General features: G+C 42.1%; 3 protein-coding genes and 1 non-coding gene across 4 annotated transcripts; 2 read left to right on the top strand and 2 right to left on the bottom strand.

The window, feature by feature from the left end:
* Positions 1–241: 241 nt before the first annotated feature.
* trnas-cga (transfer RNA serine (anticodon CGA)) lies at positions 242–323 on the bottom strand. The gene has a single exon. It is a non-coding gene; the product is annotated as a tRNA-Ser (tRNA).
* Positions 324–4,181: 3,858 nt separating this feature from the next.
* On the top strand, positions 4,182–6,194 carry imp3 (IMP U3 small nucleolar ribonucleoprotein 3). The gene is made up of 7 exons (XM_023977664.2): positions 4,182–4,440; positions 4,791–4,898; positions 5,037–5,111; positions 5,235–5,314; positions 5,483–5,534; positions 5,630–5,702; positions 5,881–6,194. Exons 1-7 carry the CDS (start codon positions 4,304–4,306, stop codon positions 5,905–5,907), a joined length of 552 nt encoding a protein of 183 aa, XP_023833432.1. The 5' UTR covers positions 4,182–4,303; the 3' UTR covers positions 5,908–6,194.
* Positions 6,089–10,532, bottom strand: LOC111956950 (vesicle-trafficking protein SEC22b-B-like). The gene is made up of 5 exons (XM_023977663.2): positions 10,364–10,532; positions 10,044–10,153; positions 9,347–9,507; positions 8,922–9,068; positions 6,089–6,973 (listed from the first exon to the last, which is right to left on the bottom strand). The coding sequence occupies exons 1-5, from the start codon at positions 10,436–10,438 to the stop codon at positions 6,819–6,821; spliced, it is 648 nt and encodes a 215-aa protein (XP_023833431.1). The 5' UTR covers positions 10,439–10,532; the 3' UTR covers positions 6,089–6,818.
* A 1,648-nt stretch (positions 10,533–12,180) lies between these two features.
* Positions 12,181–18,621, top strand: LOC111956340 (uncharacterized protein C1orf21 homolog). Its single transcript, XM_023976798.2, has 6 exons — positions 12,181–12,697; positions 13,773–13,908; positions 16,528–16,610; positions 16,755–16,825; positions 16,969–17,029; positions 17,211–18,621. Exons 2-6 carry the CDS (start codon positions 13,818–13,820, stop codon positions 17,247–17,249), a joined length of 345 nt encoding a protein of 114 aa, XP_023832566.1. The 5' UTR covers positions 12,181–12,697; positions 13,773–13,817; the 3' UTR covers positions 17,250–18,621.

Genomic DNA, 18,621 nt, shown 5'->3' with positions numbered 1-18,621 from the left:
ACCATCCCCCCTGCCCAACCCCCCTCCACGCCACCTCCGCCAACCGCCAGGATGACCCGGCATTCAGAAACATTCCAGGCATTCCCGTGATTGGCAGATAGCAGGTTGATTGACATGTCGGACCCCGCGAACACTGGGTACTGGTCAGTACAACACAACCACCTACTAGCCTAACACATAACACACAGCTGTCTGTGCGGGTCGCTACAATATGTTAAAAATTAAGACTGGTTTGCCATAGCGCTGTGAGCAGGGTTCGAACCTGCGCGGGGAGACCCCATTGGATTTCGAGTCCAACGCCTTAACCTCTCGGCCATCACAGCTACTTCTGTTTCCTACATCGCCTTAACCAGTCCGCTATCTCCTTCTGACKATTTTTTCCTCTAAAAATACCAGATTATCGCTACTGAAGAGCCTACTTGAAATGTTTATTATGGAAGATTAATTCTGAGCACTTGAATCAAAAGACATGTCCACGCATTATCCATATCAAGTGCCCAATGACATGTTACAAATAACGACTGGATCGTTAAAGAGCTGCGCGCAGGGTTCAAACCTGCGCTGGGAGAACCCATTGGATTTCGAGTCCAACGCTTTAACCACTCGGCAATCAAAGCTTGCTGAGGATTATCACACAAGGACAAAAGTATCCAAATTCAACTGCCTAATTTAAATATTTTTCAAGCAAAGTAAAATAAGCTATTTTCTGAGCACTTCAATTGTCGACTGTTTACATACACTTATGTTGGAGTCATTAAAACTCATTTTTCAACCACTCCACAAATTTCTTGTTAACAAACTATAGTTTTGGCAAGTCGGTTKYGACATGTACTTTGTGCATGACACAAGTAATTGTTTACAGACAGATTATTTCACTTATAATTCACTGTATCACAATTCCAGTGGGTCAGAAGTTTACATGCACAAAGTTGACTGTGCCTTTAAACAACTTGGAAAATTCCAGAAAATTATGTCATGGATTTAGAAGCTTCTGATATGTACAGTATGTACATTCGAAGTCGGAATTTTACATACACCTTAGCCAAATACATTTCAACTCAGTTTTTCACAATTCCTGACATTTAATCCTAGTAATAATTTCCTGTCTTAGGTCAGTTAGGATCACCACTTTATTTTAAGAATATGAAATGTCAGAATAATAGTAGAGAGAATGATTTATTTCAGCTTTTATTTCTTTTATCACATTCCCAGTGGGTCAGAAGTTTACATGCACTCAATTAGCATTTGGTAGCATTGCCTTCAAATTGTTTAACTTGAGCCAAATGTTTTTCGGGTAGCCTTCCACAAGCTTCTCACAATAAGTTGGGTGAATTTTGGTCCATTCCCCCTGACAGACCTGATGTAACTGAGTCAGGTTTGTAGGTCTCCTTGCTCGCACACGCTTTTTCAGTTCTGCCCACACATTTTCTATAGGATTGAGGTCAGGGKTTTGTGATGGCCACTCCAATACCTTGACTTTGTTGTCCTTAAGCCATTTTGTCACGACTTTGGAAGWATGCTTGGGGTCAATGTCTATTTGGAAGACCCATTTGRGACCAAGCTTTATTAACTTCCTGACTGATGTATTGAGATGTTGCTTCAATATATCCACATCATTTTCCTCCCTCATGATGCCATCTATTTTGTGAAGTGCACTAGTCCCTCCTGCAGAAAAGCACCCCCACAACATGATYCTGCCACCCCCATGCTTCATGGTTGGGATGGTGTTCATCGGCTTGCAAGCCTCCCCCTTTTTCCTCCAAATATATCAATGGTCATTATGGCCAAACAGTTCTATTTTTGTTTCATCAGACCAGAGGACTATTCTCCAAAAAGTATGATCTTTGTCCCCATGTGCAGTTGCAAACCGTAGTCTGGCTTTTTTATGGTGGTTGTGGAGCAGTGGCTTCCTCCTTGCTGAATGGCCTTTCAGGTTATGTTGATATAGGATTCGTTTTACTGTGGATATAGATCCTTTTGTACCTGTTTCCTCCAACATCTTCACAAGGTCCTTTGCTGTTGTTCTGGGATTGATTTGCACTGCTCGCACCAAAGTACGTTCATCTCTAGGAGACAGAACATGTCTCCTTCNTACGTTCATCTCTAGGAGACAGAACATGTCTCCTTCATGAGCGGTATGACGGCTGCGTGGTCCCATGGTGTTTATACTTGCGTACTGTTGTTTGTACAGATGAACGTGTTACCTTCAGGCATTTGGAAATTGCTCCCAAGGATGAACRAGACTTGTGGAGGTCTACAATTTTTTAMATAAATATCAAAATACTCTGAACCAATTATATTAATTTGGGACATGTCGAAAAGCATTAAACATTTATGGCAATTTAGCTAGCTAGCTTGCACTTGCTAGCTAATTTGTCGTATTTAGCTAGCTTGCTGTTGCTAGCTAATTTGTCCTGGGATATAAACATTGAGTTGTTATTTTACCTGAAATGCACAAGGTCCTCTACTCCGACAATTAATCCACACATTAAAACAGTCAACCGAATCGTTTCTAGTTATCTCTCCTCCTTCCAGGCTTTTTCATCTTTGAACTTATATGGTGATTGGCATCTAAACTTTCATAGTATTACCATGACAACTGGCAACAAAGTTTGTATTTCAATCACCCACGTGGGTATAACCAATGAGGAGATGGCACGTGGGTACCTGCTTCTATAAACCAATGAGGAAATGGGAGAGGCAGGACTTGCAGCGCGATCTGCGTCAGAAATAGGAATGACTTCTATTTTAACCCTTGGCAACGCAGACYCTCGTTGAGGCGCGCAAGCAGTGTGGGTGCAATAATTGAATAACATAGATTCCTAAATGTATTTTGCAACGCTCACGCACACGACGCGAGCGGTGTAGTCAGGGTATTAGGCGTTCAACAAGCCATGTGCGACATGCACYCGCAGTTACAAGCCTGCTAGAGTTAGTGGCAGGCGGGCGAGCAATATCCATRGTCATAGTACAGATGAAGCCTGATCTGGAATGTGAAGCTAACTGAAGCTGGCTATCTTTATAAAAGCCTGAGTAGATCTAGCTTGCTTCATAGTATGCCACTCTGGAGTGGCACGTTAACATGAACTGTCTGTCGGCAGCAGTGGAGGCTGTGGGATGAGCTATAGGAGGAAGGGCTGATTGTAAAGATTGGAATGGAATAAATGGAACAGTAACAAACAAATCAAACATATGGAAACCATGTATTCCATTCCTGCCATTACGATTTGCCCGTCTTCCTAAAGCTCCTCCCACCAGCCTCCTCTGGTCTGCAGTGTAGTTGAGTCTCTCACATTATATTGTCTTGAAGTCTATTCCCAGAGCCCTATACTACATATGTGGTTTGAGGAGTTAGTAACTTTGGTCAACTCTGAGTTCAACTTGGGTTAACCGGTACCAAGACAGTGGCTCAACTTTTAGCCAGGTACATTTCTATGATAAAAAATCCCTCAGAAATAATCTGCTCCCGGGCAGGCTAACTCAATTTCTTGTATTTTTTAAATTTATTTACGGATAGCCAGGGGCACACTCCAACATTTAGACATCCTTTACAAACGAAGCATGTGTGTTTAGTGAGTCTGCCAGATCAGAGGCAGTAGAGTAGGGATGACCAGGGATGTTCTGTTGATAAGTGCGTGTACTTTTGGATGTACTAGTACTTTTGGATATCAAGGAAACTGTATGGAGTAAAAAGTACAATATTTTCTTAAGGAATATAGTGAATTAAAAGTAAAAGTAGTCAAAAATAATACATAAGTAGTACCTTAAAGTATTTRTCCTTAAGTACTTTACACCACTGGAATTAATACAATTATTATGTTGATAGGAGTGGGGCAAAAGGGTGCTTGTGCATTGATAAGCACACCAAAGGACCTCAAACACGTTATTAATGTTAAGTAATAATAAAAAAGAAGACAGCACTTCAACAAGCCTATTTCACACCATAGCCTGCTGAATTAGCAAGATGACTTTTATTTTATTTAGATTTTGGCACAAATTAAAATGGGGCACTCACTKGTCCACGGATTGGCGTTTCTGCAATGTCTCAACAAAGAGTTTGGCGTTCGACTAGCCACATGCGACATGTACGTGCAGTTACAAGTACATACTCCTGCGCAGTAGATGGCGGTATCACARAATTGATTTATTTGTTTTTTAACGGTATGATTCTCTTTCTTTGCGAATCAGCACCAGGTCGCCGAAGAAGAAAAACATGCGCTTCCCTTTGGTCCGGATAGCGTGGAAGTAAATGTATCTTGGTAAATAAATGCTAGTTTTCTAGCTACAAAATTATTTCGTCAAAATGGTTCGYAAATTGAAATTTCATGAGCAGAAGCTTTTGAAGAAGGTTGACTTTATCAACTGGGAGGTAGACAACAACCTGCACGAGGTGAAAGTATTGCGGAGGTATCACATCGAGAAGAGAGAAGACTACACCAAGTGAGTATGCGGTTTTATGGCCTTTTTTTTTTATGTCTCCAGCTATATGTAAAATGTGTTTTAAGTGAATCAGTTTAGGTTTTGATGCGGAAGTTATTGTTAATTTGGTATATAGTATAATAAGGGTGACTATTCCTAATTCTAAAATGGCCTACCTACAGGAAGCATTGTAGTTCAATTATGATGTCTTCGGTATGGGCAAACATCCAACATAATATTCCATCTATTGTATTAAAATGTGTTCTATGTGGAGGCATTTTTAGCAAATTGACAACCCCTAGAACTCTGTCCCTACCCAGCAGCCTCAGTGTTTTTTGATTAGCCACAGTCTGCTAACGTTATATCCATAGGTACAATAAGTTGAGCCGTAACATCAGAGAGCTTGCTCAGAAGATACGTGATCTGGACGAGAAGGATGGCTTCAGAGCTCACAGCACAGGTCAACTACTTGAGAAACTGTGAGTATAATTGTGACTGAATTTGAACCCAGGCCCCTGCGCCCATAGGGAACTGTCTGTCCTCTAAAAGTAATGTGGGTAACACAAATGTACTACAGAGTAATGATGGTGTCTAACATTTTGCATCTCTTCTTAAAGGTATGGTACTGGGCTGATCCCCACCAAACAGAACCTGGCTCTTACAGAGAAAGTCACAGCATCTTCATTCTGCAGGTGAATAAACCCATTCCATCTCTCAATAACAATAGTAAGAGTCCAAGTAGATGTTGCATTCTACCCATCGCTTGCAATACCTCTGGCTCAATTCTGTCCTATCTCCACCTCTCTGATTTCCAGGAGGCGGCTACCCACCATAATGGTAAGCTTACGAATGGCTCAGAACCTGAAGACAGCCATCACCTTCATCGAACAGGGACGTATCCTTCATACGGTCACAGTACTAGTGATGTAGCGCCTGTGTGCATGCTGTGGCAATGGTGTTTTTTTTTTACCTCTTTTAGGGATCATAGACTGAAATGTCAATTAGATTGTTATTCTGTGTTGGATTATCTATGTAGTGCTTTGTGGCCTTGACTGTACCTTAGATGTGCGTGTGGGACCAGAGATTGTCACAGATGCAGCTTTCCTCGTCACTAGGTAAGTGTGGGGTTTTGTCTGACTTCTTTTGGTACTTTTCTTCCTTTCTGACATCTTGTCAGTCCCCCAAAATCCTAAATGTTTTATTTCATCAGAAATATGGAAGACTTTGTAACATGGGTTGACTCTTCAAAGATCAAACAGCACGTCATGACCTACAATGATGAGGTGAGAGAGACCACTGTCTAAGATAAACAAACTGAACTTTGTCAGACTTCTTGATTATGTTTGAGTAGCTCAAAGGTCCCAGGCATATTTGTTTGGAGATAAGATGGTCTAGTCTGATGGTAAATCCTGTACAAATGGGGATTCTGACTGTCTCATTGGGTGCCTTTTTGTTTTCCAGAGGGATGACTTTGATCTTGTGGTATAGACCTACAGTATTCACCGTCGGGTCATTCATCGCCCATGGGAAGGACAAGAGGAATGTGAAAAGTGTGTGCATTACAAGTATGAGCATTTGTATGGGTGAGCCCATGTTTGAACATGGTGTGTTTGACTGCGAGTGTGTATGGGACTATTTTTTMGGGGGGTAGGAGTGTAATTTCAACATGTAGTGTTTAAAATTTTATAAACATTAAGATAAATATACATTTCAACAAATCCTTTTACAGTTATGTAACCTTTGTAAACAATAAACAACTTTTTTGCCATGGTAAAGTGTTGTTTCACACTTAAGACCATTTGCATATAGATAGAATTGTCCTTCAAAGTGACATTGTAAAAACAAATGCCGGAATAATGTAAACTATTGCATTTTCAATCCCTTTTATATTTCAACTAATGGGATTATACAATCACTACGAATTCAGAAAGCTCCACTTTGCTCACATTACCAACCACAGGGCAGTATCTTTATACAGGTGTTGAAGGATTCTGTGTTTGGTTAATCGTGTCACATGACCTGGGTTTTAACCTTTTATTTAAAGCATTTTCCATCAATCTGTCCCCTTATTTTTGTCAGATGGTCCAGCACCATCCTCAGACAATTGCTTTAATTTTTTGGTCTAATTCMCATTTCTGGAAAAGGCTTCAAATTAAAATCCAGGTCATTTGACATGATTCACCAAACAGTGCCCTAGGTACGAGACATGACAAAGCTGAAGGCACAGTTCCATCCACTCATCCAATACCTACAAGGTCTCTCCCTAAGGCATCGATGTAGGAACTTAAGCTTTGCTGTTAACAGAAACCACCAATATGGCAGCCTATAATTAATAGGTACCAGCGAGTTTAAGTGGGAATCCAGACTATCACCAACTTCAAAGTCCTTATGCCAATCAATCAGATCCACCAGAAACGCATATAGACGATGAGTGTAATGAAGAAGACTGCCCCGGCTGCTATCTTGGCATAGATGGATCGGGTGTTGAGGTACTTGGCATCGCTGCGGTACTTCTTTGAAAGGCTGGACAGATCGCTGGCTTTGGTGTCGAGAGCTGGAGGGTAAAATATTAATCAACAAAATTTGAGGACTAGTGTGACCAATAATAGCTATTAGAGTGTATTTGGAAAGCTCAGACTCCTTGACTTTTCCCACATTGTTACGTTARTGCCTTATTCTAAAATGGATTAAATCGTTTTCCCCCCCGTTAATTTATACACAATACCACAATGTCAAAGCAAAAACAGGTTAAGACATTTCTGCAAATGATTTTTTTTTTGTATCACATTTAGATAAGTATTCAGACCCTTTACTCAGTACTTTTGTTGAAGAACCTTTGACAGCGATTACAGCCTCAAGTCTTTTTGGGTATGACACTACAAGCTTGGTATGCCTGTATTTGGGGAGTTTCTCCCATTCTTCTCTGCAGATCCTCAAGCTCTGTCYGGTTGGATGGGGAGTGTTGCTGCACAGCTATTTTCAGGTCTCTCCAGAGATGTTTGATSGTGTTCAAGTCCAGACTCTGGCTGGGCCACTCAAGGAAATTGGGACTTGTCCCAAAGCCACTCCTGCGTTGTCTTGGCTGTGTGCTTAGGGTCGTTGTCCTGTTGGAAGCTGAAGCTTTGCTCTAGTCTGAGGTTCTGAGCGCTCTGGAGCAGGTTTTCATCAAGGATCAATCTATACTTTYKTTCATTCATCTTTCTTGACTAGTCTCCCAGTCCCTGAAAAACATCCCCACAGCATGATGCTGCCACCACCATGATTCACCGTAGGGATGGTGCCAGGTTTCCTCCAGACGTGACGCTTGGCATTCAGGCGCATGAGTCCTTTCGCCATTTACTGAGGAGTGGCTTCTGTCTGGCCACTACTATAAAGGCCTGATTGGTGGAGTTCTGCAGAGATGGTTGTCCTTCTGGAAGGTTCTCCCATCTCAACAGAGGAACTCCGGAACTCTGTCAGAATGACCACCGTGTTCTTGATCACCTCCCTGACCAAGGCCCTTCTCCCCCCGATTGCTCAGTTTGGCCAGGTGGCCTGCTCTAGCAAGAGTCTTGGTGGTTCCGAACGTCTTCCATTTAAGAATGATAGAGGCCACTGTGTTCTTGGACCTTCAATGTTGTAGACATTTTTTGGTACCCTTCCCAGATCTGTGCCTCGACACAATCCTGACACACCTCATGGCTTGGTTTTTGCTCTGACATGTACTGTCAACTGTGGGACCTTTATATAGACAGGTGTGTGCCTTTCTAAATCATGTCTAATCAATTAAAGTTACCACAGGTGGCCTCCCAAGTTGTAGAAAAATCTCAAGGATGATTAATGGAAACAGGATGCACCTTAGCTCAATTTCAAGTATCATAGCAAAGGGTCTGAATACTTATGCAAAWAAGCTATTTCTAAACCTGTTTTCACTTTGTCATTATGGGGTATTGTGTGTAGATTTAAGATTTGTATTAATTTAATCCATTTTAGAATAAGGTTCTAACTTAACAAAATGTGGGGAAGGGGTCTGAATACTTTCTGATTGCACTGTACACAGGCTTCAATCTTAAATGGGAAAGATAGGCACCACTTAAAAATATGGAAATAGATGTTGCCCATCTTGTCCATTCATTTGGGATTGAGGCCTGCAGTTTTYCCTTAATTGATATTGTGGTTCAACAACTGATAGCATTGAATATGGACTGAATGTTCAACAACTTCATGTATGAAAACATCTGACAAACTTAGTCTCAGTCAGAAGTTTGGACACCTACTCATTCAAGGGTTTCCCTTTATTTTTACTATTTTCTACCTTGTATATGCGTCATTTCATAGTTCACTATTCTACAATGTAGAACATAGTAAAAATAAAGAAAATCTCTTGAATGAGTAGGTGTCCAAACTTTTGACTGGTACTGTAGATTTTGGGCTGAACTATCCCTTTAAATGAATTAGGTGTATTTTATGTCTGTGACGGGTTTGATGCCAGGGCTGTGTATTATACAAGGTATGATGATTACCAGATAAGGCCTCTCCTCGTTGCAGGACCTCTTCAATGTTTGCCACCATGATACGCTGGACGTCCTGCAGTTCTGTGTTGATGCTGCCCAGGTTCCTCCGCGCCCTGCTGTCAATGTAGTTCCTCTTTGTCTTCTGGATGTACACGTCTGAGGAAGGAATATACACAAATAACACACTACGTGTTGGTTTAGGGTGCATCTCAAGTCTAATGTGGCATCCGCTCATCATTACTTACATCTGCGCTGAATTGAAAAACAAGGGATGGGGAAACGCAATATGGTGGACGTCTAATGGGATTTTCCTTTGCCAGTCTTATCTAGTGTTTGTTTTTTTACATCAGCTATGACACACCCTTCAAATATGTTTTGTTTGCCTAAGGTGTCTTGAATTGGATGTTTATGATTGAAAAAAGAAAAGTTCTCACCAAACTCAATGAAAGAGTACGGCCTGGAAACTGTGGTGACTTTCTTTCCATGCTGTTCATTGAATTCTGTCTGGAGGTCTTCCAGGTACCCAAAGACCAGTTTCTTGGGAAACACAGCTTCACACAAGGCCAAGTAGCACACGCCATGTTCTATTACATAGCTGGCGAGACAAATACAGATGTGAACCGCTAGTGGGAAGAAACACAATACATTACAGTTTCTCTCAAATAGGCCGATTAAGATTTCTACATAAACCACAGCGGCCGACCAGTCACAGACTAGAGGGTTATCGTTAAGAGACAGTTTTTCCTGAACACGTAACCAKATTTTATTGGTCACATACACATGGTTAGCAATGTTAATGTGAGTGTAGCGAAATGTTTGTTCTTCTAGTTCCGACAGTGCACTAATAGCTAACAACTAATCTTAACAAATTCACAACGACTACCTTATACACACACAATTTAAGGGGATTGAAAAATAATATGTACATAAATATATGCACGTGCCATGCGGCATAGGCAAGATGCAATAGATGGTTTAAAATACAGTATATATATTCATATGAGATTAATAATGTAGGATATGTAAACATTATTAAAGTGGCATTAAACCCGAGTTTTGCCTTGTTAGGACTGGAAACTCAGCACTAATGACACAGACTAGCACAGAATACTCCATAGAGTCCATACTTACTGGAAGGACATGACCCCAGCCTCCAGAGTACATCTATTGGGACTCTGGGCATTTAGTTTGCGGCACAGCTGCTTAGCCTGGCTCTGGTAGTGTTGCAAGTCTCTTCCTGACTAAACATAGGGCGAGATAAATGGTTATGAAATCATTCTTTCAGTTAAAACAAACACCTACACTATTTATGATATAAGTGCCTCTAAAACAATGCAGTATAAGTGTTAGTAGTATTCAGCAGAATATGATGTAATTTAGCTAGCTAAATAGAGTTTGTAAACCGTTAAGTTAGCAAGGCTAGCTAGGAAGAAAATGTGGTTCATTCAAACCTGCTCGTCTTCTTGCATCGATGCAGCAAGCGGCAGACCATCTGCTACTCGGGCGATCATTGTCAGTAAAATCATATTGATTGAAACCTCTACAATCCACCTACTGAGTCGTATGTTTTTGCTGGCTGTGTAAAAACTTCAAATAAACTTGGCTGCGTAGCTTCTGCTGTCAAAACMGACGCCCGGGTAGCTCGATGCGGGTTCTGATACCACGTTCACAATTTCCGAATTGCTGATTCGTTGAACGCGGCACGTGTATAACTACACCCAGTTAGCAGGTCGAACATTTTACAGTTTTCTAGTTCCAACTAGCATGTGAACGCTGCATGACTAGACGGAGTACAGCTACGACCGGAATTTACTTTTTCGTAGCAGGTTAGGATATTTAACGTGGCAGTTTAGGAGACTTAGGTTAGGGTTAGATAAAATGCTCTCCTAACCTGCTACGAAAAGTCACTTCTGGTCGTAGCTGTACTCCAGAGATACTTTTGAGGAGATTGGAATTGTATTAACTCCCTTKTGTACGTTGCCCATGCATCGGCAATGGGCCGCGCGGTACATTCTAGGACAAGGAGAGCTCTCCTTCAGGGAGTGAATGGGAGTCAATTGGGCGCTAGCTCAAAAACCCAACATTAGCATGAATTTCGTCAACAATAATTACAACATTACAAATCTTTTCCGAGATGTGAGATAATTAAATTGTTCTCTGTAATATCGTATAGCTTTGGAATCGTGATATGACGTACCTTTTAGGAAAATAGGCAGGTTTCTCGATTTATACACTGACTTCAAGAAGGGATTGCGATACGATTAGCTTAACAACTGCGTGACGCAGCATGACAACCTGGACACGATTGGTCGACTGTCTGCTGGGTGAGGCGTTACGTTTTTCAATTTATGGKTCAATTGGATTCCTATCTTCACATTTCTCCAATATCTCTGTGTACCCCCTCAAGTCACACAACCCTCAATGCGCGAGGGGTCGTCACTAGTTATTACAGCCACAAAGTCATAAACCCAGCCTATTTCTACAATTTATCTTTTTAAAATGTGATTTTAAAGCGTACCCTAACCTTAACCACACTGCTAACCGTATGCCTAGCCCTAACCTTCAATTAAGACCAAAAATARWWTTTTTGTTTTAATAAATGTTTAATATGTAGCCAATTTGACTTTGTGGCTGTGGTAACTAGTGGAAGATCTTGTTGTTGCGCCCTGGAATTGGGTCCGACGGCAACTCCTTTTTAGCATGAGCAGCACCATTGAGTGCTTCCGCCATTTTAATGTGGGTGAGACTTCCAACTTCATTGGCTCAGCCCTCCTGGTGACCCTGTTGGYGTCATGTCCTACCGGGATAATAAGAAGGGATCAGCGAATCGAGAAGAAGAAAATMGACTACTTTAAAATGGAGATAGCATGGGCAGCGCCATTGAGGCTGTCACATAAAMTATAATGGCACAGATACAAAGACGAGCCCTCTATCTATCTCTATGCTCTAAACTTTCTACTTATTCTTYGTGTGGTTTTCCAGCTGCCTTTCACAGGTCGGAGTGTGAATTGAACATTTGTTCAAAATTGTACCCTCCAGATTTCACAAAAAAGGGGAATGGGAAAAATAAATTGCCCCACCATCTAATTTGACATAAACGCCACTATCCCCAACAAACCCACCACCCTTTCCCACTCTTTTGGCCCTAACAGATCCRATGGAACCCCTTCTCTCAGAACCTCCTGTAGTTCTTCTTCACTAAAATCTCTTGACACCCAAAACTACTCTGCTGCTGCTATTACCTCATCAATCTTCTGGGTTTTCCGTTCCATCTATGAGGTACAATTAATGACCATGGAGAATTTCCTCACTGCGTCAGCATAACACTTTCTGCACTGCTCGAAACCTGGCAACCTCAAACGGACTCTCTTGCACCGGACATTTCTGATACCCAGCATCCCCACAATTGACCCACAAAGCTCTTTCCACCGAAACTACACTCTCCACCGAAACGACACACAAGTCAGATGTTTTATGTGAATGTTCTTTCAGCCATAATATTAGAATATAGTTAAGTCTCATGAGGCTCGATTACATTTTTTTTTAATGTTCTGGGTAAGATCTGTAAATCATCAAGAAACAACAATTTGTGTCATCACTTTCACTAATTATTCTCCAGACCGGACCAGACAGTGAGCCAGGCAGATAGCATCTCGATTGCTAATGTCTGACGGTGTATTGAGAGATGCAGATGCTCTCCCCGATGCGGTTGCCTGTCGTTTGAAGCCGGTCGAAACTCCAAGAACCAATACAGGCAGAACCATGGACAGATCCTGTAAAAAATGGTAKATTTGCTCATGTTTGTACTTGGAATAACATTGGATATTTGTATTGGTCCAGTCGTTTTGTTTGTTTGTGGATGTTGCCTGGATCTTTGTATAGGGAATCGTTGTGCAATGAAACCGTGCTCTATTGCTCTATTGCACTATTGCATTTTCTTTTATTATAGTCAATAGCAAAAATTCAGCCGCCTTCAGTTTTTCGATGATATTCAAGTCAATATTGGTGCCGTTTTTTCAGTTTTCGGTTATGAAATGAAATAGCAATGGATGCTGCCAGCCGCCTGCCTATAAATAAAGCTCAATTGATAGCATCATCGATGCACTGAAATGGCATGATGATAACATAGCCTACATTTTCATATAGCTTTCTAATGTCATCGCACTAACTCAGTAGAATACAGTAGAATATCGAAACGTGATGACAGTCCAATCGGTCAGCTGACACCGCAGCTGGACACAGCTCATCAGATCAGTGCGCTCAACCAGAGACCCGTCTGTCCAATAATAATCAGGTCGTTAGACCAGTCTCCATTCGAGGGCTTATCTATGAAAATGTATCTGCTGTTGACTAACAACCACAATGCCGCAATAGCACACACAGCAAGCTATTATTTGCATACTCTCTCGGTCTACCATGTCAAGACTTGGACGGTAAATTGATTGGGTCACGAACGCATAGTCTTAATTGTCACGTCCCCCCATTCACTGCTGCCCAACTATCTAACCGGTTCGCAGGAGATTATACGGTGCGTTGGCACCATTGGCATCGCGAGCGCCTTTGAATGGCCTATTGTGTGAGGTGCAGCTGGTACGATCGTGTGTTGTGATTGTAGATCTCAACTGCGCATCGCTAAACTAGGCAGGCTTAGTGAAAGGCCTTGGCCAGTGCGTTATTCTTAGATATTTATGATAAAAACATATATTTTTTTTAATTAATCATGGTGGATCATTCATTTGGGTGGAATGCTTCTAGACGCGTTGCCACTGACACAAGGGCAGATACTTCCTCATCCTTAATATCCTTAAAATCTCCTTCTCCCTATCTAACCAATCTCTCTCCATCCCTTCCGTCCTCTAGGTCAGCCTGTGATGTGCGTGGGTGAGGAGGAAAGCGGGTAAGGAGATGGGCTGCACCTCGGCCAAGCAGGTGTCGGCAGTGCCAAGTGGTGAGGAGGGCCGCAGTAAAGCCTACAGCAATGGGGACCTTCTTTCCGGTCAGTACTGGGAACACATTCACCTGTACAGGCCTATTCTGGAGGGTTAATSAATGTTTTGAATGTTCAGACGTGCAGAACGTTCATATGGGACAATATTTTACTGTGTGGCTCAGTCGGTAGAGCATGGCGCTTACCATGCTAAGGGTTGTGGGTTCAATTCCTGATGGGGCCACCCGTACTTAAAATGTAGGCTTATGCACAGATGACTGTAAGTCACTTTGGATGAAAGTGTCGGCCAAATGGAATAAACAGATATGCTTGTGTGAAAAATAGAATGTTAGCTTCATTTGTTACATTTCGTACACATTTTGGGAATGTTTTGACATAAACTCAGCAACAACAAAAAAAAGTCCCTTTTTCAGGAACCTGTCTTTGAAAGACCATTCATAAAAATCCAAATAACTTCACAGATCTTCATTGTAAAGGGTTTAAACACTGTTTCCCATGCTTGTTCAATGAACCATAAACAATTCATGAACATGCACCTGTGGAACGGTCGTTAAGACACTAACAGCTTACAGACGGTAGGCAATTAAGGTCATAATTATGAAAACTTAGGACACTAAAGAGGCCTTTCTACTGACTCTGAAAAACACCAAAAGAAAAATGCCCAGGGTCCCTTAGGCATGCTGCAAGGAGGCATGAGGACTGCAGATGTGGCCAGGGCAATAAATTGCAATGTCCGTACTGTGAGACGCCTAAGACAGCACTACAGGGAGACAGGACGGACAGCTGATTGTCCTCGCAGTGGCAGACCACGTGTAACAACACCTGCACAGGATCGGTACATCCGAACATCACACCTGCGYGACAGGTACAGGATGGCAACAACAACTGCCCGAGTTACACCAGGAACGCACAATTTTTCTTAGAAGGAATGAGCGTTACACCGAGGCCTGTACTCTAGAGCGAGATCGATTTGGAGGTGGAGGGTCCGTCATGGTCTGGGGTGGTGTGTCACAGCATCATGGGACTGAGCTTGTTGTCATTGCAGGCAATCTCAACGCTGTGCATTACAGGGAAGACATCCTCCTCCCTCATGTGGTACCCTTCCTGCAGGCTCATCCTGACATGYCCCTCCAGCAATGCCACCAGCCATACTGCTCGTTCTGTGCGGGATATCCTGCAAGACAGGAATGTCAGTGTTCTGCCATGGCCAGCGAAGAACCTGGATCTCAATCTCATTGTGCACATCTGGGACCTGTTGGAACGGAGGGTGAGGGCTAGGGCCATTCCCCCCAGAAATGTCCGGGAACTTGCAGGTGCCTTGGTGGAAGAGTGGGGTAACATCTCACAGCAAGAACTGGCAAATCTGGTGCAGTCCATGAGGAGGAGATGCACTGCAGTACTTAATGCAGCTGGTGGCCACACCAGATACTGACTGTTACTATTTTGACCCCCCCCCCTTTGTTCAGGGACACATTATTCCATTTCTATTAGTCACATGTCTGTGGAACTTGTTCAGTTTATGTCTCAGTTGTTGAATCTTGTTATGTTCATACAAATATTTACACATGTCAAGTTTGCTGAAAATAAACGCAGTTGACAGTGWGAGGACGTTTCTTTTTTTGCTGAGTTTACAACACACTGAGTACTAGCATACCTACCCACATGCTTTACTTAAATAGTGGCTGGTGGTGCTGCTAATGATAGTGCAGCAACAACAGGGAGTAGTCCGAGAGGAGAGTCATACATCTAAACCATTCGGTCCCAAGCATGCTATCCACAGTTCCAAGACAGTTAACATGTAAGTGCTCATAACACAGTTACCAAGGTTATAGTCTTTACAATCAAATCAAATTTTATTAGTCACATGCGCTCAATACAACAGGTATCCACAACCTTACAGTGCAATGCTTACTTACAAGCCCCTAACCAACAATGCAGTTTTAAAAAATACAGATAAGAATAAGAAAAAAAAGTAACAAGTAATTAAAGAGTAGCAGTAAATAACAATAGCGAGACTATATAAAGGGGGTAACCGGTGTCAATAGGAGGGGGATTTTCTTTCAACTGTTAATTTGATAAAGTCATTATTTTTGTCAAGTATTGGACTGAAAGAACAATTGACCTGGATTCTACTGATTACTGCAGCTCCTCTCCTCATATCCGGATGAACAGTCGATTCCTGATCAATCTAATGGATCGGGAATATCATGAGTGGCTGCTCTAATTCCAGTCATGCTCTAATCCGAAGCATGGAGCTATCAAGTAAAAATGTATTGTCACAAGCAAAAATAAGTTGATGTCGCTGGTAGTGTTAACAATCGCATAAGAACAGAAATATAGAGGTACTCACGTGTAGAAAAGTTAGAAAGTCTTTATTGCAACTTGGCTAATGCATGCCAACGTTAATAAGACCCACCCGTTCTCATCTACACTGCGTTTAGCTTCTGCATCAGGAGTCGAACTGAAAGGGATGTGTTCATTTGTAGTACTAGCGCCAAATCCTCCTATATAGCTCACWGTTTTTTTGTGTTTTTTTACAGACGAGTACAAAAAAGGAGTGGAAAAGGTCAAATATATCAATGGAGAAGAGGACAGACTGAACACCTGCAACCAATCTGATAGTGGTAGTGGGCTGGTAGATGTCTGTTTTTTTGTGTTTTTTTACAGACGAGTACAAAAAAGGAGTGGAAAAGGTCAAATATATCAATGGAGAAGAGGACAGACTGAACACCTGCAACCAGGACAGCACGGTGAGAACTGCCAGAATTTATTTTTTATGAAGCCTCAAAAAGTTAGTAAGGGAAATTAGTCAAGGGTAAACCTCTACACCTACATACTGTACACTTACAAACTTATTCTGCCAGTGATGTATGATGGCCCCCTGTGTGTTTCAGGAGAAAACTGCCCTGCTCACTAGGGTCCAACGCACAGATGACACAGGATCAAATGGCAATGGGAAGACACAGTGAGTTGAACTAACTATTTTTGTTGTCATCGTGACACAAATTAATTCAGTGTTTGTTGTCCCTTTCCATCCCTGAACTAACAGAGTTGAAATGCAACTGACCATAACCCTTTAGTGTGAATGACTAATTTCTTTCTCCGCAGTATCCATTCTTCAGAGAGCCAGCAAGAGTTCTTCAGGATGCTGGATGAGAAGATAGAAAAGGTGAGGAGAGAGAGCCTGGTTCCAGATCTGTTAACTTTGGCATGACAATGACCTTAGGGGTTGGCAAGAGAGCCAAACTTATCTGGGGCAGATCTGAAATCATGTGTGTGTGTGTGTGTGTGTGTGTGTGTGGGGGGGTCAGTGTCTGGGGACAACTCCATCTTCTGCTTTGCTTTTTCAGGGGCAGGACTACTGCTCAGAGGAAGAGGATATGACATAGCACCGAGGTCCGCTATCTGCTCCCCTGAGAGGAAGGATTTATCCAATGGAGGCTGGTGTCATTTCAGCCATTACGATGAGCCATTCCATTCCAGCCATTACAATGAGCCCATCCTCCAATTTCTCCCTCCACTGGATTTTTCCAATGGCATGGACAGACTGTACCACATATACCTTACCCAATGACCCCTCCTCCTTTTGGACTGGCCCATTTCGTGGATGGAGTGGGAGACACGTTGACCCTCAAGCACCTTTGCTTACCACACTGTCTATATCTACAACCGTCTCCCCGTAACAGATGTTTGAGTCCATTGCGACAATGTTTRCCCCCCCAAAGGAGCAATGTTACAAGTCATGGCTGGGACTACTTCCATGCACCAGGCGTATAYTTTTGAACAACTCTCCAAGTCTGTCGCCATGGTTACCCTGCACACTAAGTACAGCAGCTGCTCTAGACTCTGTGACTGTGGTCCGTTAAAAGACACTGGACTTCCAGTCATTTTGAACCCATGGATTGACTAAAGCCACGACCAATAACCATGATGGTATCGGTCTCAAAGAACATTTGWCAATCCTTATCTGATTCTGATTGGATTATGAACAGTGGAGGTAATGGAGAGCGGAGGGAAATGAATCTGGGAATTATTCCAGGGGTCGTATTCATTAGGCACCAAATGGAAGAAAACGTCCTGAAACAGGGAGGGCCTTCGAATAAGAAGCGGCACTTGACATTTTCCATAGCAAAATGTTTTTTTCTACAGTGTTCCCTAATGAATGCGATCCAGGTGGCTGAAACGTTGAGCATTGCAGATAGAAACACGAATACAGCTGCTGATGATCCTTATCATTGCATTATATCATTATCTCTATGTAGTGTATATCTATCTGCAACATTCAAAGCGGGCCACCCCAATGAACACACCCTTGGAGGGGAAACCGGGGTTACTTACTTCCTGCATTCCAAGACACTTTTTGAATCTTCTTTTCTACAGTATGTTCATATGCGATTCATAGTCTATCTATGTCTTCTTACTTCACCATGTAGGGTATTATTTTTTAATTTTAATGCTCAGGGTTGAAGTGTTCTAGTCATTGTCTTTTGTAGGAGAGCCTACCTCTTCATTAGGCTTTGTTCTACCYTTTGTGTACACACACACGGTTATTTCCCTAGCACCCTACTGTCACTATCTGTTCTTCTTACCTGTTAATAAGACCACCTCAGTGTTACATCTACAGGCAGTATACTGTATTAGGAGCAAAGATCATGCAACGGTCTTTGCATTTGTTGTCATGGTCATTTTTGTGTGCTTGTTTTTCATGTTCAAATGTTTTTAATTTTTTATTATAGTCAAATAAAAAAAWKAAYAAATGTT

Source organism: Salvelinus sp. IW2-2015, linkage group LG32 (assembly GCF_002910315.2).
Source record: "Salvelinus sp. IW2-2015 linkage group LG32, ASM291031v2, whole genome shotgun sequence".
NCBI lineage: Eukaryota > Metazoa > Chordata > Actinopteri > Salmoniformes > Salmonidae > Salvelinus > Salvelinus sp. IW2-2015.
The sequence above is the reverse complement of the archived record's forward strand: the minus strand, read 5'-3'. Positions and strand labels throughout refer to the sequence as shown.

Excerpts from the sequence above, each read along its gene's own strand:
- LOC111956950 (XM_023977663.2), bottom strand. The coding sequence starts at position 10,438 with ATGATTTTACTGACAATGATCGCCCGAGTAGCAGATGGTCTGCCGCTT. Across the intron at positions 9,508-10,043 it reads GCTGGGGTCATGTCCTTCCA|CTATGTAATAGAACATGGCG; the intron begins GTAAGTATGGAC and ends TTGTCTCGCCAG. Across the intron at positions 6,974-8,921 it reads ACGAGGAGAGGCCTTATCTG|CTCTCGACACCAAAGCCAGC; the intron begins GTAATCATCATA and ends TTTACCCTCCAG.
- LOC111956340 (XM_023976798.2), top strand. The coding sequence starts at position 13,818 with ATGGGCTGCACCTCGGCCAAGCAGGTGTCGGCAGTGCCAAGTGGTGAG. Across the intron at positions 16,611-16,754 it reads CCTGCAACCAGGACAGCACG|GAGAAAACTGCCCTGCTCAC; the intron begins GTGAGAACTGCC and ends TGTGTGTTTCAG. Across the intron at positions 16,826-16,968 it reads AATGGCAATGGGAAGACACA|TATCCATTCTTCAGAGAGCC; the intron begins GTGAGTTGAACT and ends CTTTCTCCGCAG.